This window comes from Microcaecilia unicolor, chromosome 9 (genome assembly GCF_901765095.1).
Source record: "Microcaecilia unicolor chromosome 9, aMicUni1.1, whole genome shotgun sequence".
In the NCBI taxonomy this organism is placed as follows: domain Eukaryota; kingdom Metazoa; phylum Chordata; class Amphibia; order Gymnophiona; family Siphonopidae; genus Microcaecilia; species Microcaecilia unicolor.
Window position 1 is genome coordinate 191,216,894 of NC_044039.1, and position 21,260 is coordinate 191,238,153.

The 21,260-nt window shown below is 43.5% G+C and overlaps 1 protein-coding gene across 2 annotated transcripts in view; it reads right to left on the minus strand.

Annotated features, from left to right (window-relative positions):
* The window catches only part of TRAF3 (TNF receptor associated factor 3), a 189,488-nt gene that overhangs the window by 92,041 nt on the left and 76,187 nt on the right, over positions 1-21,260 (minus strand). For both annotated transcript variants that reach the window (XM_030214988.1, XM_030214989.1), the window contains exon 2: positions 11,404-11,662. In XM_030214988.1, the coding sequence (XP_030070848.1) occupies positions 11,404-11,645 (242 nt within the window). In that variant the 5' untranslated portion in view covers positions 11,646-11,662. The remainder of the gene's footprint in view (positions 1-11,403; positions 11,663-21,260) is intronic.

A 21,260-nucleotide genomic window follows, 5' to 3' on the forward strand; every position in this document is an offset into this window, starting at 1 on the left:
CATATGAGAGATTTGAATGCCCTGCCTCCACTGCATGCAAATCTCTCTCATGAATGTTCATGGTGGATATCCCAAAAACCTGACTGGTTGGGGTGCCTCCAGGACCAGGTTTCAGAACCACTGTCATAATCTGTTATAGTTCACTGTCATATACACTGTTTGGATTAAACCAATTGTGCCATTTCCAATGGCCTGTATTTGTTATATACGTTGCAAAGTTACCTAACTGTTTAATAATAAAATGCCCAGTTCAAGATGTCTGATCAGAGGTCAGGGTACTCGAATGAAATTTATTCAACTTGCGGAAGTTGGGAAACACTGGAATAGACTACATTAATGCAGCCATGGTTTAAATTTTATTAATATTCCGCTGCTTTCAAACATCACCATGCACAGATTTACTAGGCCTACACTTTAGGGTAGCAACTTCCCAGCCCCACCCACCTCAACCCACACCCTGCAGAGATGAGCAGATAGAGCGATTTGGGGTCTGCTGGGTTGGTACAATCTTATCTAATCATTTGACAACTGTAACTATGCTGCGTCTGTTTGCAGAGACCAACGCATTCCTGTTTGTAAGTATCTTTTCATTGCTGTTTGTCCGAGTGTTATCTGCACATATCTGGGGGAACAAAAGAAAACAATATGGTAGGTTGCATCATAAGCAGTAAGAACTGTGGGCCAGTTGTTAAGGGTCTACAATATAGGCAGATGCCTAATGGCTTGTATCAATCAGTCCACCGTAGAACAGACCCACATGGCAGAATGTTATAATGCCTTTGTATCACTCCATGTTGCAACCGCACCTCGAATATTGTGTTTAATTCTGGTCACCGCATCTCAAAAAAGATATAGTGGAATTAGAAAAGTGCAGAGAAGGGCGACGAAAATGATAAAGGGGATGGGACAACTTCTCTATGAGGAAAGGCTAAAGCGGCTAGGGCTCTTCAGCTTGGAGAAAAGATGGTTGAGGGGGGATATGATAGAGGTCTATAAAATAATGAGTGGAGTTGAACGGGTAGATGTGAAGCGTCTGTTTATTCTTTCCAAAAACACTAGGACTGGGGGCATTCAATGAAGCTACAAAGTAGTAAATTTAAAACTAATCTGAGACGATTTTTCTTCACTCAACTTGGAATTCGTTGCCAGAGAATGTGGTAAAGGCAGTTAGCTTAGCGGGGTTTAAAAAAAGGTTTGGACGGCTTCTTAAAGGAAAAGTCCATAGGCCATTATTAAAATGGATGGGGAAAATCCACTGCTTATTTCTGGGATAAGCAGCATAAAATAAGGGTTCTGAACAAGTGAATAAGGTCTCCTTTCCTGTGGAGGGGAAGAATCAGAGGGAATCCCATAGGACTCGTCAGAAGAAAAGTACCTGGGATCTTCCTCTTCCTCCCATGAACGCTCATATTCAGTATCAGACAAGACATCCCTCAGAGCAGTCTGAAACACAGCCTGCCTTGACGTCGAGGAGCAACGTCCTCGATGGCGGTGCCAAGAAGTCGACGTCCGCCTGGACTGTGGTGAAGCTTCCGCCACCGACGTTGAAGGGGAGCCGACCTGGGGGGGGGGGGCAGCCAACACCGATGCGGCAGGCGGCACCGAGGTTGGGGACCTCACCGCAGGCAAAGGGACAGATGCCGCTGCAGCAGACGGTATGGAAGGCGCAAGCACCCCTGACACCGAAGCAGACTGGCGCAGCAATCCTTCCAGAAGCTGTGGAAGCAGGGCCCTGATGCGCTCATCGAGAGCCGCCGTCAGACAAGGCTTTGAGGTCGGTAAAGGAGCCGATGGCAGAATCTGTCGAGGCTCGAGAGCAGGTACCGGGCTGCTAGAAGACAGACGCATCGGCACCTCCTGAATAGAGGGGGAGCAATCCTCTCGGCACCGAAGCTTCTTGGGTGCCGATTCCCTCGACACCCCGGAGCTCCCGGCACTGTGTGTCGAAGGAGAATGATGACGGTGCTTCTTCGCCTTCGCTCAACGCCCATCATTGAGACTCCTCGGTACCGATGAGGACCTGGAATCCTCACGCCTCCTTGGGGCCGGGTCCGACGGTCGGTCCCAGGGGGCCTGCGTAACAGGAGGTCTCGAGGCAGGTGGAGACCCACTCGATGCTTCACTGCTCCCAGCGCAAATTGGTCTTTCAGCAGCCATTACCTCCACTCCTGACATTGATGCTTCCCTCGATGTCGACGTCGAAGGACTGGACCAAGCCCCAAAAAGCTTTTCTCGTTGGGCTTCTCGAGACACTTGGGTCCGTTTCTTCATACGAAGACATAGACTGCAAGTGGCGGGGCTATGGTCGGGCCCAAGGCATTGGATACACCGGGTGTGGGTATCGGTACCTGAAATGGTCCGGTTGCACCGAGTACAACGTTTGAAGCCACTGGGTGTCTTCGATGACATGGAAGGAAAAACGGCTTCGGCGAAATCAAAAGACGCGATTGTGCCTAATAAAAGAAAAAGGGCACAAAAGCGACGAAAAACAAAGGAAACTTGAAAGGGGACAAAACTAAAAGTACACTATGAGGTGTATTTTCAAAGCATTTAGACTTATAAAGTTACATAGCAACCTGTGGAAGTTTGTAAGTCTAAGTGCTTTGAAAATGAGCCTCTATGGGAACTTTTTTTTTTCTAATGACAATAATAATAAAATAAAGAAAAAAATTGAAAAGTCGAAGTCTCCTGGGCCTGAGAGGAGCACAGAAAAAAACTACCGCACCTCAACGCGGAGAAAAGAAAACTGAGGAGGCACGCTCACACGGCGGGTGGGAAATCAGTCCGCGCATGCGCGCCAGAAGACTCTGGCAAAACAGTTTATATTTTGCTTCCAAAATGCCAATTCCTGGGCCAACGCGGATATCGACCCCACATGTGAGAACAAGCAGCCTGCTTGTCCTCGGAGAAATGAGTTTTCAGTTCTTTCTTAAATTAAGTAATGTCGTGTTTGGAGCAAAGCCTATCAAAGGCAGCTTGTGATTCACTGTGTCAAAGGCTGCTGACAGATCACAGAGAATCAGAAACCCCAATTCTCATAATCCATTGCCCCCAAAATATCATCCATTAGGCCAACAAGCATCATCTCCATGCTATATCCAGCATAGAAAGCTGACTTAGGAATCTAGACCATGCACGAAATCTAAATGATCTCAAAATTACCCCATAACACAAGTTTCAAAGACCTCACACCAACCTAACTTTTCACTTTTTAAAACAAGTATCCTTTGAGCTTTTATTTTACTTCTATAGAAGTCATAACGCATTTTCACAAAATATAACAACAAAGTCCCCCTCCCACCTCAACCCCGCACTACTATCAGCCCTCCCCCAACTTAAACTTTAAATTCAAATACGCCTAAATCAAGTCCCTTAACTGGTTAAAGTAGTGTCGCCGAAGAACTGTCAGTTTTTCCATCAGCATCACATATTGAAGCCTCTGGTGCTATTTAAAGGTGGATAACAAGTCCTTACTTTTCCAAGTTGCAGCGATAACAGATCTGGCCACACATACACATCCCTTCAAGACTAAGCATAAGTCCATGAACAGAGTCTCTGGAAATAAATTCAACACAGTTCTCTAGTAAACTCAATGTTACAGTCAGACATGGTAGTAAATGCAGATTGAACCGAATGCCCAACAGAAGCAACTATGGGGAATTCCCACCACATGTAGAGAGCCAGCACCTCCACAGCATCTCCAACAAGAAGGATCAGCTACTAATCCTCTCTTGTACAATATCTGATGAGTAACATACGAATGCATCATTAATTTTAACCCGGTTTCTTTAATATAGGTTGATATGGAAAAACAATTAGCATTCCTAACAATCTCCTGCCACAAGTGCTCTGTGATAGGCTCCTCAAGGTCCACATCCCATGCTTCCATACAGGATAATACTGATAATGCTTAATTATTTTATACAGATGTGATATTAAACCCTTAGAAGGCTCACACTATAGACAAACAATCTCTAAAGGATTTCTGACCCTAAGCACCGCCTCTTGATATAGACGAGAGGCAATGCCTCAAACATAAATAAAAATAAGTCTAAATAAGGCAACCGATAGGCCAACCTAAGGACTTCAAAAGTTTGCAATTTTCCGTCCTGAAAAAGAGTTGGTATAAAAACCGAAGTCTCTGTCAGCCCATATAGAAAGTTGAGGATCACCAATAGGTGTGTTCCCTCCCAACACAAGAGAGAGGGATTAGCCAGATCTCCACTGCTTACCAAACAACCCCGCAGTGGAAGTTGTCCAAATTCTAAGGGCATGTCTAAGAAAGCAATTTTCTAAACCTGCAAACCAGAAATAGTGCCAAGAGCCCCACAGATAGGAGATCTTATAGTGTAGTGTTGCTCTATTTGAAAAAAAAGGTTTCCGGGATACTAAGCCTCCACTCCTAAATATGACAAAGTTGGGCTACAATATAATAAAATACCTAAGGTCTGTTACCCCCAGTCTGCCAAGTTCTTTATGTTTCATAAGGGTAACCCTAGAGACTCTTGGTCTTTTAAATCTCCAAATAAAGTGAAATATAAAGCATTGCCACTGTTCCAGCTACTTAAAAGGTACAGCAGGAATGAGCAAAGATTGAAATAAGTATAGAAAGCAAGGCAAGATGTTCATTTTCACAATTGCCACCCTGCCCCATCCAAGAAAGGGACCTCTAATCCATTCTCTAAGATCAGTTTGTATCTGCCTCACCAATGGGACATAATTAGTAAAAAAAAAAAAAAAAGGTTGATCAACAGAGGAAGTAACCTTCGCTCTCAAATATCTTTAGGTGAAGAGTTATCCATTTGAAAGAAAAATTAGACTTAAGATTTTCCAATATTTTCCTTTCCAAAGTTAAGCACTTCTATCTTATCAATGTTGGCTTTAAATCCTGATACATTGTCATATTCCTTTAGGTTTTAAAGGTAATGTGTTAAAGGTAATATATTATCATCCGCAAATAGGGAATTTTATGAATATGGGAGCCAAAATCACTTTAATATGAGGATTGCTAGGAATACACTGAGCAAATGTTTCATGACAAGAGAAAACAACTGGGGTGACAAAGGGCACTCCTGCCACGTACCCCTACCCAATTGGAAAGATGATGTGTACCCACTGTTAACTTTCATGCACACTCTGGTGTTAGTGTACACGGCGTTCAACCAGGTGCAGAACCCATCCCAACTCCTAATTTCTTCAAAAAAGCAAATATAAAGAGCTACTGCACCCGGTTGAACACCTTCTTAGTGTCAACAGCCAGCAACAAGGCTGGAATCTTCTCCGATTGAGCTAGTCACCTAAGGTGAAGCACTCTCAATGGTGTTCAAAGTCTGCCTCCCAGGCATAAATCCAGCCTGATCTGAGTTTACCACACAAGTCAGCCATGGGTCCAAGGGTCCAATCAATCAGCCGACACCTTTGCTAATATCTTCGAATCAACATTAATAAGAGAAATTGGTAGATTGGTAGATAAATGGGTTTGGAAGAAGAGAGATGGGAGGAAGAGGGTAGTTATATGAATGGCTTTTATCTAATGGAGTGAGAGGCTATAAGAAGAAAGGCCTATCACTGGCTAATTGGTATGGTTATATCGCTTCAGTCTTATAATATACATGTTATTATATCTCCTAAGAGATCTTTGCTCATATCTCTAAGTTGTTGTAATGTAACTTTTTTTAAATTTTATAACAACAATAAACAGATTTAAATATAATAATAGAAATTGGTCTAGAAGACCTGTAGACCATGCTGTCCCTTCCAGGCTTGCATAGTATAGCAAAAACTACAGTATTACTGTAACCCCCTATAGATTCTCCCTGACTTAATGCATTAACAAGCCAGGATGGGAGCCGATTTTGCTAAAAATGTTTTATAAAAAGCATTGGAGAACCCATCCAATCCTGACAATTTACCCACAGGAAGGTTTTTGTTTTTTTTAAAATTACTGTAGATACTTCCTCTGAGGTAATAGGGGCTTCTAGGCAAACAAAAATAATAAAGGGGGTAGAACATATCTCTTATGGATAAAAACGGCTAAACAGGTTAGTGCGCTTCATCCTGGGAAAAAAAGATAACCAAGAGAGAATATGATAGAAGTTTATAAAATCTGACAAAACTTTTGAAAGTGAATAGTGATGTTAGGGTATTTTAGTGCAGAGAATGACACTGGAATTCTTAAGACATAGAGGCGTATTTTCAAAGCATTTAGACTTACAAAGTCACGTGGAGGGCAGTGGCGTTCCTAGGGGGGCGGACACCCGGGGCGGCGCAGCGCCCCCCCCCCCCCCCGATGCAGCGCAAACCCCCCCCCCCTCCCCGGTGAAAGACCCCCCACCCGATGCAGCATGGACCCCCCCCGGCGAAAGACCCCCCCGCGCGCGAAAGAGCCCCCCCCCCCGCGAAAGAGCCCTCCCAGGGTGCAGGCCGCTGGGGGGTGGGGTGCCACAGTGCGTGCCTGCTGCGAGTTTACTAACTTTGCTCGTTCGCTGCAGCTCCCTCTGCCCCGGAACAGGAAGTAACCTGTTCCGGGGCAGAGGGAGCTGCAGCGAACGAGAGAAGTTAGCGAACTCTCGCAGCAGGCGCGCGCTGTGGCACCCCCCCCAGCGGCATGCATCCGGGGCGGACTGCCCCCACCCCTTGGTATGCCACTGGTGGAGGGGCATTTTCGATATGAAGTCTAAGTACGACTTTGGACGTTTTGCAGGAAACATCCAAAATCTGAATAGGAAATAAGGTCATTTTCGAAAAAAGAAAAACGTCTTTTTGGTGGGGGGGGGGGGGGGGAATACTCTTACGAACCAGGTTTTGTGTTTTGGATGTTTTCTTTTTTAGTCCATTTTTGGAAAAAAAAAAAAAAAAAAACAGCAAAAAACCAAACAAGTGCAAAACGTACAGATTCATGTAATTGGGATGTAAGAACAGCCAGCATTTTTAGTAGACTGGTCCCCCCGACATTCCAGGAGAGCAGTGGGGTACCCTAGAGGGCACTTCTGTGCACTTCATGAAAATGCTCTTTTATCATGTCTCCTGAGCCCTCCAAAACCCACCCAAAAAACACTGTTCCCTACTGTACACCACTACAATAGCCCTTATGGGTGAAGGGGGCACCTATATGTGGGTACAGTAGGGTATTGGTGACTTTGGAAGGGGTCACAGTTTCCACCACAAGTGTGACAGGTAGAGGGAGATAGGGACCTGGGTCCCCCACTGTACACTGCACCAACCACTACACTACTCAGGGACCTGAATGCTCTTCTAATAGACCTGACTAACATCTGAAGTTGTCATAGAGACTGGTAAGCCATATTTTTAGAGGCAAACCAAAAGAGGGTCCAAATCTCCCACAAAGCGCACAAGCAACCACAAGAAAAGCAGAAGAAACCAAAAGGACCAGACTGAAGACCGCAAATAGTAAGCGCACCAAAATAGTTTTATTAGGACCCTACACGGTCCGTGTTTCGGCCAAAAAGGCCTTCCTCAGGGTCTTCAAATTGACGTATACAGATGTTCCTCCAAAATTACACGGGGTAGAAAGAATGAGCACAAAAACGTTGGTGCTATCTGAAACAGAGCAAAGATACTAATGCCTGAGGAAGGCCTTGTAGAAGCCATATTTTTATTCACATTTTTTGGGAGTGGGAAGGGGTCAGAGACCACTGGGGAGGTATTGGGTGGGGTCACCCTTGATTCCCTCCAGTGGTCAACTGGTCATTTAGAGCACCTTTTTGTGCCTTATTTGTTCAGAAAAAACAGGTCTAGACCAAAACGTCTTGGTTTAGTCCTGGGCGTTTTTGTTTTGTTCTATTAGGGCTGTAAAATGTCCAAGTGTTAGGCACGCCCTAATCCCACCTTCGAAATGCCCCCGACACGCTCCCTTGTGATTTGTAAACATCTGCAAAATAGGTTTCCAAAATACCGATTTGGACGTTTGAAGAAGAAAAACGTCCAAATGATGCTTTATAGGTGGGAAAATGTGGGGTACAAATGTAACAAATAAATAAATAAATAAACTTTATGACACTTTTTGGATGTTTTTCTCTTTCGAAAATGAGACCCATAGAAACCTATGGAAGTTTGTAAGTTTAAGTGCTTTGAAAATAAATCCCAAAGTAAACCAAAGGTCTACTCTCATTTCTTAAATCTTTGCTTTTAACTTGTATTCCTTTTTCTTTTAAAATTGTATATTGTACTTGGTTGAGGTGGTATATCATACATTATATGAAAGAGGACATGCCGTGAAACTAAAAATCAGCAGACTGAAAACAAAATCATACAAGTTTTGAAATAGCATCTCTGCAAAGCTTTATATCTCAGCATTATTTCATTGTTGATCTTACAGGAATATCCCTGGTTCCATGTGCGATGATTAAACTGTGCTTCCCACATTTAAAAGGAACTAGCTAAAACTGGTATCTGATTTACTTTAACAAGGTTGCTAAATATCCGTCTGAGGAAATGTTGACATTCCTGTGGAGTACCATCAATTGTTTGTTCTGTTGAGAAAATAAGCTCAACCCTTGTTAGAACTTGAGGCTGGAGAGTTCATATAATATAAAAATTTCAAGGGTGTTAAAAAAAACGTGGTTCCTTGATCAGGCCTTTTTCTAGGTATTCAGAGTCTGCCCTGTGCTCTTAATTCAGTTTCAGGAGCCTCATCTTACTTGTCACCCTAAAAGGAGTAAGTTCCGTTGCTTCTTAGAAAACACAACTTTTTTGACGCCTGACACAGGCGCTTTGCGCTGAAACACGGCCCGTGTCGGGTCACCAAGGGAAGAATTGATGTTCAAGTTATACGATTAAAGAAATTATGTCCCGATTTTGAGGGTTCCTGGTGCTTCTTTTTGCTATAAGGACAAATCAAGACCAGGTATACCTATGAAGTATCACATACCATATCTATGGAGTTTATCTTGTTGGGCAGACTGGATGGACCGTCCAGATTTTTATGTGCCGTTATCTACTATGTTACTATCCAGCTTATTTTTCGAAAGAGATTGCCGGTCATCTTCCGACATAAATCGGGAGATGGCCAGCGATCTCCTGAACCCGGTCAAATCGGTATAATCGAAAGCCGATTTTGGCCGGCGCCAACTGCTTTCCGTCGCGGAGCTGGCCAAACTTCAAAGCAGGGTACAGAAGGCAGGACGGGGGCGGGATGGGGCGGGGGCGGAGCTACAAGATAGCTGGCTTCGCCCAATAATGGAAAAAAGATGGCCTGCTCGAACGAGCATTTCACTGGCTGCACTTGGTCCATTTATTTTTAGGACGAAGTGGCAAAAAAGTGCCCAAACTGACCAGATGACCACTGGAGGGAATCAGGGATGACCTCCCAGGGATGACCTCCCCTGACTCCCCCAGTGGTCACCAACCCCTTCCCACCCAAAGAAAATTAAAAAAAAAAATTTGTTGCCAGCCTCTATGCCAGCCTGAAATGTCATACCCAGCTCCCTGACAGCAGTATGCAGGTCCATGGAGCACTTTTAGTGGGTGCAGTGCACTTCAGGCAGGTAGACCCAGGCCCATCCCCCCCCCCCCACCTGTTACACTTGTGGTGGTATATGTTGAGCCCTCCAAACCCCCCCCCCCAAAACCCACTGTATCTACATATAGATGCCCCCCTTCACCCATAAGGGCTATGGTAGTGGTGTAGAGTTGTGGGGAGGGGGTTTTAGGGGGCTCAGCACACAAGGAAAGGGAGGTATGCATGCGGGAGCAATTTTTGAAGTCCACTCCAGTGCCCTCTAGGGTGCCCGGTTGGTGTCCTGGCATGTCAGGGGGGCCAGTGCACTACAAATGCTGGCTTCTCCCATGACCAAAAGGCTTGCATTTCGCTGGGTTTGAGATGGACGGGCCCGGTTTCCATTATGGCCAAAAACCGAACCCAGCCATCTTTAAACCCAGCGATCTCAACATTTGACCTAAATGCTGAGATTTAGCCGGCGCCAACCGTATTATCGAAGGAAAATATGGCCAGCCATCTTTTTCGAAAATACAGTTGGCTCCGCCCATTTACGGAGCCTGCCATAGAGATGGCCGGTGCCGTTCGATTATGCCCCTCTATGACTCCTAGGGCCCTATTTACTAAGATGTGTTAGTGTTTTTAGCGCACCTACATTTAGCGTGCGCACTAACCATGTAGGCACCTATAGGGATATGGTAGGCATGTATATGGTTAATGTGCGTACATGGTTAACGCATGTTAAAAACGTTAACACGCCTATACAGCTGCTTAGTAAACAGGGCCCCTAATGTGGAATCTTACATCATGTAGCTATACTTTGGGTTCCTCTTTCCCACAAGCATCACTTTGCACTTCCTCACATTAAACATCATCTGCCATTTGGATGCCCAGTCTCGTAAAGTTCCTCTTGCAATTTTTCACAATCCACTTGTGAATTAACAACTTTGAATAACTTTGTGTCATCAGCAAATTGAATTACCTTACTAGTTAACTAATGAGCTACTAATGAAAAAAGGTGTGAGGAAAAAAAAATCCAAATAAATAGTTATTCCCATCTGTACATCATTTATAAAATTATTTATAAAAAGCAGTGGTCCCAGCACAGATGCCTGGAGAACCCCGCTATCCACTCTTCTCCACTACTGACCATTTAACCCTACTCTGTTTTCTATCTTTTAACCAGTTCTTAATCCACAATAGGACATTACATCCTATCCCATAACTTTCTAATTTCGTCAGGAGTCTTTCACAGTGGCGATCCTAGCCAGCATGACACCCGGGGCGGATCGCCGATGCGCCCCCCCCCCCCCCCCGGGCAAAATGACACCCCCCTGGGTGCACGCCGCTGGGGGGGGTGCCACGGTGCACGCCTGTCAGCTGAGTTCGCTAACTTCGCTGCAGCTCCCTCTGCCCCGGCCAGAACAGAAGTTAGCAAACTCAGCTGACAGGCGTGCGCCGTGGCACCCCCCCCAGCGGCATGCACCCGGGGCGGACCGCCCCCACCTTGGTACGCCACTGGTCTTTCATGAGGTATTTTTTTAAATGCCTTTTGAAAATCCAGATACACAATAATCAACCTGCTTACCTTTATCCACCTTTTCAAAGAAATGCATATTTCCCTTGACTAAATTCAGGTTGGCTGTGTCTCGTTAATCCATGGTTATGTATATGATCAGTAATTTTGTTCTTTACAATGGTCTCTACCATTTTGTCCAGTACCTACGTCAGGCTCGCCGGTCTATAATTTCCGGCATCACCTCTGGAACCCTTTTTAAAAACTGGCATTACATTGGCCACCCTTAATATGTTTGGTTTTAAAGATAAATTACATATTTAGCAAATGTTATTGTAGATTGCTAGAAAAATGCTGGAAGCTAAACATCATTATTCAATGAGAGATGAAGAAAGAACAACTTGCCAGGCAGAAAAAAAAGCAAACATACCTCAGTAATGCATTCATACACGTTTCACAGAATCTGTGTCCACATTCTGTCTGTCTAGGATTGCAGAGCACAAGATGACACTTTTCACATTTATACTTTTCGTCAACTGGCTTCAAAAATTTTTCTCTGTAACCTCCTTGTTCTGGCACATAAATAGTAATTTCAAGGCTTCGATCTGGATTCGGTTTTTGCTGTACTGCTTGTAGTGATACAGTGGGTTCTAACTTTCTGCCAGCATCCATGTTACAATACCTAAACTCTGAAGACAAAAAAAATATATATAACAAATGTACACACACGAGTCATTTTTCTGAATGATATACATCTGTAAAAATAAACATTGAAAGATGGATCTCAAAAATCTTCACATCATTACACTTAATACAAGTTTTTAACCTTATACAAAGACATTTCAGTAAGGGTGAATTTCTCCGATTAACACAATTCCGTTAACATCACTAGGCTGAAAAGATTTAAAAATCCCCTGCTTTCGCAGGAGTGCATGTCTATTAGGCAACGTTAACAATAACCACTTCTCAAAAAAATACCCACAATTTCAAAGGAGACAAAAAGAAAAAAAAATGTTCACATGAACAACTGAAACTATTTTAGTTCAAATACAAATGCTAACACTAACAACAGGGACTTCAGGACTGAAGCCAAGAACTAGTCTACCAGTAGCTTTGTGGGGGAGTTGAAGAATGATTAAGAATCCTTTTTTTTTTTTTTTTAAATCTTTGGGCTGGGAAAAGAACTGCATTAATTTTAGCATGCTTTAGACAGGCACTGTTCCAAAAATATGTTGGCAATATAGTAGATAATCCTCCAATTAAAAGATATTTTTGCACACTATTTAGTAGCACACACCTAAAAACATTTGCAGTGGCCCCAGGGTTCACCACCCCTCCCAATCCAGGTACCAGGGGCATGGTCAGACACCGAATTTTGGGTGGACCTGGGCCCAAGGTGGGTGGACATAAGAACCCCACCCCTGCCCCTCAGGTGATTCAGTCTCTCTCACTCTCCTACCCACCCGCATGGCATATGGTCTCTACTACTACTACTTACCATTTCTATAGCACTACTGGACGTACGCAGCGCTGTACACTTGAACATGAAGAGACAGTCCCTGCTCGACAGAGCTTACAATCTAATTAGGACAGACAAACAGGACAAACAAAAGCAAGGGAATATTAAACTGAGGATGATAAAATAAGGGTTCTGAACAAGCTTAGATTTGAAGACGGTCAGAGATGGAGCTTGACGTACCGGCTCAGGAAGTCTATTCCAGGCATATGGTGCAGCAAGATAAAAGGAACGGAGTCTGGAGTCATCCACCCCCCACCTTACCTGTTAAATAGCAGATCTTCACTGGAAGCAAGTACCGGCCCAATAGCCTTCTCTCCGACACAATTTCCTGCATTTCACCCTCCTTTATAACCCCTTTTGCCCGATCTTTCTGATTTTTCTCCTTCTCCTTCCCTCCCTCCCTTCTCACTCTACAGTGTTCCCTCCCCTTTTTCTTTTATGCTTTAGTTTTTAATTTGTTTTTGTAAACTGCGTTGAAGCCTTGGCTAGGCCCTGTGTGGTGTATCAAGCATGTGAAATAAATAAAATAAATATTTATATCACATTTATTGTTGGTATAATTATGACTTGATAATGAGTGTGACTGTTAGGCAGACTGGATGGACCATTCGGGTCTTTATCTGCCGACATTTACTATGTTACTATGTACGTTATGGAGCTTCCCTGCAATACCTCTCTTCTGGAAGCAAATTTGTTGCCATGTTTCACACCTATAGCAGATCTCATGGTGTCCAGCCCCGTGCCTTTTTAATTTATATTTTTCTGTTGCCATCCTCTTCTCCCAAAGGCTTGTGATCCTTTTTAAAGAGTGTTGTCTTGATGGCCAAGAAGACCATTTTGCAGCATTGGTACCTGATTCACCCACCCTCTCAAACTGGAGCTCCCACTGAACAAGTTTTCAAAAAAATAAGTTAAAAATTAAATAAGCTTTATTTGGAGAGAAAAAAAAAAGAGAATGCTATTTTAAAGTGAACCTATGAAAAAGCTGATGTTGCAGACATTGCCAAAAAATGTATACTGTTGGCGGTGAACATCACTGAGGTCACTGGGAATTATATTAAAGTATATCTAAAGTGAATAAAAAGCTAAACTATTAGACTGAGATAGATGTGAACAAGCTTTACTGAATATACACTGAATCTATACTGGATACCAAGAAGTTTTTTTTTGTTTTTTTTATTTGTACCCCGCGCTTTCCCACTCATGGCAGGCTCAATGCGGCTTAGATACTTATTTGTACCTTGGGCAATGGAGGGTTAAGTGACTTGCCCAGAGTCACAAGGAGCTGCCTGTGCCTGCTTTGGGAATCGAACCCAGTTCCCCAGGACCAAAGTCCACCACTCCAACCACTAGGCCACTCCTCCACATATAAGTCCTCATATTAGCCATTACAAAATTTTATTGTGGAAAATCCTGTTATCTACAAGTAAAAGTCCCATAGGAAAAGAAATAAAGGCTAATTTTCCAATACAAAAATATTATGTATGTGAAGTGATTAATGTATCTGCTAACTACTGACAAAGCCAAGAAGTAGGGGTGGACCAAGAAATCTCGACAATCAAAGGTTGATTGAAGTGACTTTATTGGCACCAGGACAGTGTTTCGACGGTTCTACCGTCTGCCTCAGGGGTCAAACACTTCTGAGAAGTATCACAACAAACAGGTGCATAAATAAAATAGAAATGAAAATAAGATCATTGTAATGCAGTGTAATCGCAACGGACTCTGCTTTAACTACTGCTATAATTAATGTTGACGAGCTAATTTAGGTCAATTTAATTAATCTGTATTGATAGTTTTTCGCAGTGTTTGGGCCCATGCTTTACTAAGCATGCATGCACTAGCCTAGCTGATTATTCAGCTCTGTGATGCAAAGCAATACTTTGTTTTCAGGCATGGCAGCTGTAAGTGAAAGTGTCAAATTATTCTGTCAAAATGCTAAAAAAAAATGAAATCATGATGGCAGCAACTGGAAACGAACTGTAACAAAAATGAAACATGCAAAGGGAGAGGAATTTGTGAATGGAAAAGGACAGACAATACTGCAGTGGTCTACTGGCCCCAATTCTGGTTGAAAGCTCCTCTGCACGTATGGTTTAAATAGCCAAAGTAAGCAAGAAATCCTTTCAATGGTGTCAAATCTAAAATGAAAACGGAAAACCAAGAAATTGCAGCTGGCAGTTTAAGGTGAGTGGAATTAAGTTCTTGCATAAATGAGTAGTGTCAAGTACTACTTTCGTGAATGGGAATGGGAAATGGGACTTGATATACCGCCTGAGGTTTTTGCAACTACATTCAAGGCGGTTTACATATATTCTGGTACTTATTTTTGTACCAGGGGCAATGGAGGGTTAAGTGACTTGCCCAGAGTCACAAGGAGCTGCAGTGGGAATTGAACTCAGTTCCCCAGGATCAAAGTCCACTGCACTAACCACTAGGCTACTCCTCCATTATCCAAAAAACATGACATAGATACAAAATGTTTTAACATTTTTATACAGTATGATGTAATGAGGCTCATTTTCAAAGTACAAAGACTTACAAAGTTATATAGGTTACTATCCACCTTATAATTGAAAGAGAAAAACGCCTAGATTTCGACCCAAATCGGGAGATAGACGTTTATCTCACAAAAACGAATAAATCGGTATAGTGGAAAGCCGATTTTGGACGTTTTCAACTGCACTCCATCGCGGAAGCGTACAAAGTTGATGGGGGCGTGTCAGAGGTGTGGCGAAGGTGGAACTGGGGCGTGGTTATCGGCCGAGGAGAGATGGGCGCCTTTCGCCGATAATGGAAAAAAGTATGCGTTTGTAGCTAGAATTTAGGACACTTTTCCTGGACCCTGTTTTTTCACGAATAAGGCCCCAAAAAGTGCCCTAAATGACCAGATTACCACCAGAGGGAATCGGGGATGACCTCCCCTGACGCCCCCAGTGGTCACTAACCCCCTCCCACCACAAAACATGATGTTTCACAACTTTTTATTTTCACCCTCAAATGTCATACCCACCTCCCTGGCAGCAGTATGCAGGTCCCTAGAGCAGTTGTTAGGGGGTGCAGTGGACTTCAGGCAGGTGGACCCAGGCCCATCCCCCCCCCCCACCTGTTACAATTGTGCTGCTTAATGCTTAGTTGTCCAACCCCCCCGTACCCACATGTAGGTGGCCCCCTTCACCCCTTAGGGCTATAGTAATGGTGTAGACTTGTGGGCAGTGGGTTTTGAGGGGGATTTGGGGGGCTCAACACACAAGGGAAGGGTGCTATGCACCTGGGAGCTCTTTTACCTTTTTTTTTTGTTTTTGTAAAAGTGCCCCCTAGGGTGCCCGGTTGGTGTCCTGGCATGTGAGGGGGACCAGTGCACTACGAATCCTGGCCCCTCCCACGAACAAATGCCTTGGATTTATTCGTTTTTGAGCTGGGCGCTTTCATTTTCCATTATCACTGAAAAACAAAAATGCCCAGCTCACAAATTGTCGAATAAAACATGGACGTCTATTTTTTTTCAAAAATATGGTTCGGTCCGCCCCTTCACGGACCCGTTCTCGGAGATAAACGCCCATGGAGATAAGACGTTTTCGTTCAATTATGCCCCTCCACGCAACTTTATAAGTGTATGTGCTTTGAAAACGAGCACCAATATAACAATTTCTAGAGCACACAAATTTTAGCCTAAATGTTTCACAGGTGCTTGGTCAAATTCAAACCATTATCCAATCTCCATGGTCATCTTTCCTGAAGTTTGTGCTTTCCTATACAAAATGTGAGGAGCTGGTACATCATGTTTCATGCTCTGAAGAAAGAAAAACAGCCATTATACCCAATAACTCTTTCATATTCTGGAGCTGTTCCACTAAAGGCGGCAAAGGTAAAAGACATCCAGAGCATAGTCAAGAAATGGAGTGGAGGAGTGGCCTTAGTGGTTAGGATGGAGGACTTTGGTCCTGGGGAACTGAGTTCAATTCCCACCTCAGGCAACTCCCTGTGACTCTGGGCAAGTCACTTAACCCTCCATTGCCCCATGTAAGCCACATTGAGCCTGCCATGAGTGGGAAAGTGCGGGGTACAAATGTAACAAAAAATAAAATAAAATACGTTCTTGAAGCTCACAGAGACTATTACCATCAAATTGTAGCAAAAGACAGTTCAGCAGATGAAGTGGAAGAGGAGTGTGAATGAATTTAGGATACAAACTGTGCTTCTTTTGTTAGCACAACTATAAGAACATGTAAGAACATAAGAGTAGCCATACTGGGTCAGACCAGTGGTCCATATAGCCCAGTATCCTATTTTCCAAAGAGTGGCCAAGCCAGGTCACAATTATCTGGCAGAAACCCAAATTGTAGCAACACTCCATACTACAAATCCCAGGGCAAGCAGTCTGTCTCAATAGCAGACTATGGACTTTTCCTCCAGGAATTTGTCCAAACCTTTTTTAAACCCAGATACGCTAACCGATGTTACCATTACTAATCAATCAGACATTAATATTTAGACAAAAACATGTTAGAAAGCTTTAGACGGTAGTCTTCACATTATTTTTGTTATTTTGACATAACTTTCTTATATGTCATCAAAGCAAACAACAATGTAACCTGTAAGTGATGTCTTGCACAGGAAATAAAATTCTAAATCCAAGAACTGTTTTTGTCAAAAATTTGATTTTTGCAGAATGCCCTTCATATTATATGCACGACTTTGGTGGGAGGGGCCAAACTCTTTCATATCCTGTTCAACACATAGCTGGTACAAGGCTTTTGGCTACCCCGTGTATAACTTCAAAATTTTATGCTCCTGTTTGAACCCAAGACTATTGCTGATAATGCCCCTCCTACTCCTGCTGATGGTGCTCAACCTTCCCTCTGAAAGGATTTGTTTGTTATGACCTAGCAGTTTCCTACTACTGCTTCCTTCAGCTTACAACTCTTATCAGCCAAGTTGTGTCACATGAGTCTTTAGTCATAATTATCCAAGGATTTTTTTCACCTATTTCACATCGCTTCAGAACTTTAGTCCAATAGATGAAGCAACATTTCTTGGCTGGGTGCTCCTTCTGCTATGCTGCAATCGTGGATCCTGAAGTCTGCACACTGGGTATCACTACTATGGAACATAACTACTACTATTTAACATTTATAAAGCGCTACCAGGGTTACGCAGCGCTGAACAATTTAACACAGAGGACAGTCCCTGCTCGAAGGAGCTTACAATCTAAAGGACAAAAAAGTGCAGTCAATCAAATTGGAGCAGTCTAGATTTCCTGAATAGATGAATAATGGTTAGGTGCCGAAAGCGACATTCTCCCCCCTTTCCACCCCCCAACATCTGAGTAGGGTTGACCTTAAACAGGGGTAACAACAAGGGTGGCTACACAGGGCCCCCGTATTCCTAGGGGGCCCACGTTTAACTGAGTCAACTTTGCAATTGGCCTGCTGACCAAAGGTTAAAGCTTTTTTTCCATCTCCATCATACCCCCTCCCACCTCGGTAATCATGCTCCTCAGCAGTGAAAGTCTATACTCCTCCCATCGAACTGCCAGCCCGCCCTGACATCTCCTCCCTCTCATCTCCCCTCACCCTTTAGTTTCATGCTTCTTAGAGGGATAGCGCCATTTTATTGCCTTTTTAGCTTCACCTCCTCACAAGGCCAGCCTTAAAAAATCAATCCCCAACACCTCATTTGAAATCTTAAGTCCCAGGTGACAGTGACCCACCAAACGGGTCCTCATAGCACCTTACAATTGCTAAGATCAGCCCCTGCATCTGAGGGGTTAAAGACCTGACCGAGCATCAAATTCCGGTCACTCTGCATAGCAGTGCAGATTTCTGCCACTGAGCTACCAGGTTGCCTTAAGAAAGGACCATTATTAAATCAAAGACTGATTTTGGTAACTACTTCACTTTAACGATACTCCTCAGACCACTCTGTGCTCCGTGTGCAGCTATGGAGCAGAAAAGCAAATCTGAACACGCCTAAAAACAATTTAGCAAACTCTTTGCTGCCAAATGCAAAGTAATTTAACACCACCATGATTCGCATTTGGAAGAGAAAAAATCATACTTCTAGATCAAAACCACCCTTAAGGAAAGCTAGATCAGGATATAAAAATAGTAACACAGAACTCGCCTAAAATAATTAACAAAAGCCATGTTTACTTTTCAAGCAGAATATTTATGCAGGTTTGACAGCCAAATAACACCCAAAGTCTTTTTTCTAAATGGGCTTTTCAATGTACCTTCATAAACACATTTCAGTACTACCAAATTTATTAAGATGTCATTCCCAAAAGGCTCAAAGGAGGCCACGAACATACAACATAAAATACAACATGGATCAAGGAACCAGAAACTGATGAAAACATACAAATATATGCACAATAAAAACCAAGTGTGGAACAAGTTATAACAATTTGCATGCATGTATACCTTACGATGAACGAAGTCCCCAAGATTACTGCAATTCCATAACGGTGAAAACTGCCACAAAATATGGCAATTCTGCAGAAGAATCCACCTTCTCCTATCCCTCTCTGAGGATAATAGCTAAGGTGGGGCATGGAAAGTGCTGATATATGGTGCATCTTTGCAAAGGGCTCTGACTGTGATGAGACATAGTACGGTCATCCACATGGTGAAGAAAAAGGGGTGCATTTTCCTTTTAGTACACAGAACTAATTTCTCTAGCTATGACACTGCCTTCTCCCTCTAGACTACACAGAGCTGAGTTCATCATATCTTTCAGATTCCAGATCAGCAGGAGATGCTCTTGCTCCAGCTCCTCCCTTTCCAGGCTTCTTGCAGGAAAGAACAGCCACAGAGCGGATATAACAAGAGCAGAGCAGCATAACAGTCACTTTACTCCTTTATCCATTCCCTCCTCCTGTTGTTCCTACTTCTGACCGTCTTCTACTTCCCAGATCTATAGCTCCACTTCCTTTCTGTCCAAAAAATTAAGCCCTGAAAACCCACCTGTGGCAGTATTCTTCCCTGCCTGGTTCCCACAGCTACTGACAATAGCAACCCCTCCACAATCTTCTGGCACCATCTATGTTGCAAACAACTCTCATCACATTCTCAAACCTCCATTTATTATAGGCTGCATGCCGCCGACAAACTTTAAAATTTACTGCTGGGGCGCCAGGGCTCACAATTAGCTAGAAAGATCTACCCAGTACACTATCTCTCTATATAAAAGGCAACCCCAACGTTCTATGAAGCCTCCACGGAAGTTGAGGTGCCCGAGATAGCCGGTGTGCCCTGGAGTGTCTGCACCGCCCTCGCGTTAAAACGTCATGACGTCGAGGGCGGAGCTATGACACTCAAGGGCCGAAATGGAAACGCCACAGGCACGGCCACGGAGGCGCAGCAAAAAAAAAAACAAAAACCCTCCCCACACACAGCGACGCGAACCCCAAACAAGGCAAGTAGCTCGGAGGGACGGAGGGAGGGGGCCCCTTGCTAGCGCCCGTTTCATTGCGCTCAGAAACGGGCATTTTTTCCTAGTACAATTATAAAAGACACTACCATCTATTCAGAACTAGTGGTTCCAAACACCATCTACCCTATAATCTATGAAGAAATCCAATTGAGCAAGCTTAATTAAGGTGTAAGGAAGGCAGTAGAATAGCTGCAAAGGTTACTAGGGCAACCTGATTACTCTTGTTAGCTTCAAAGGGTCTGTTTGAAGCAGTCCCCTTAGAATCAAAACTATATAGAGAGGAAAGGTCCCAGGTAACTTTCTTTCTGAAAAGTTCCGAGAGAAGAGGACATTTCTCTGGGGACATGAACATTTTCTTTTTAAACTCTGTGCTTTAGTGATTTAAAAGTTGAGGTCAAAATAGTTATTGTAGGTTTATTAATAAAGGCAGAATTTTAAAAAGCAAACCTTAGTCTCCATACCCTTTTCTCCATAGTTTTAAAACTTGGACTTTGTGCCACGGCCTACAGCATTAACAGATAACCTCTAGAAAGCACAGCAGGGCCTAGTTTAGTCTTCATTCCTGTTATGATTCTGCTAGACAGGCAGGGGAATGACTGGGACTTGCTTCTGATTGGTTTGTTAGGGATTGAGCTGACGTCTGAGGCAGCAGAATTCAGAAGTCAGATCTATTTAAACCTACCTTTCCCTACAGTCCATGCTTTAGCGTTGATCTCTGTCATCTGAGGCCTGTTACCCTCTCTCTGTCTGTGCTAGTAGCACACCGTGCTTTTGTGGGAGTTTGCTTACTCCTCTCATTGCTCGTAGCTTCTCTGTGTGCTAGTTATTCCCAGCATATGCTTGTTTGTTTCCCTAGCTAAGCTGCTTTCCTGATTACCTTACTTCCCTGCACCTGTGGGTGCTCTGTCTCTGTGTGCTGGTTATTCTCAGCATATGCTTGTTTGTTTCCCTAGCTAAGCTGCTTTTCTTAATTACCTTGCTCCCCTGCACCTGTGGGTGCTCTGTCTCTGTGTGCTTACTGAGTTCTGGTAAGAACATAGTTTGTTTTTTTCCCCTTTGTTAGCTTTAATCCTTTGACTGCAGTGTAAGCCCTGTTCTTTCTAACTTGTGTTTAGCAGCCCTTCCCTTTAGCATGCTTTTATGCTTGGTCTGCTGTGCCTGTCTCCTGATTCTTGTGAACATTGCCCTTATCTGTTTGGTGTATGTAAAGGCAGCCTTTCCTGTTTGCTTGCTTTTCCCTTTGTCTCTAGTGTCTGTTATTTGAATCTGTGGCTCCGACTTGCGTATTCCTATAGGTGGCTTCCCTTTACCCTTGAGTACTGTACGGTACA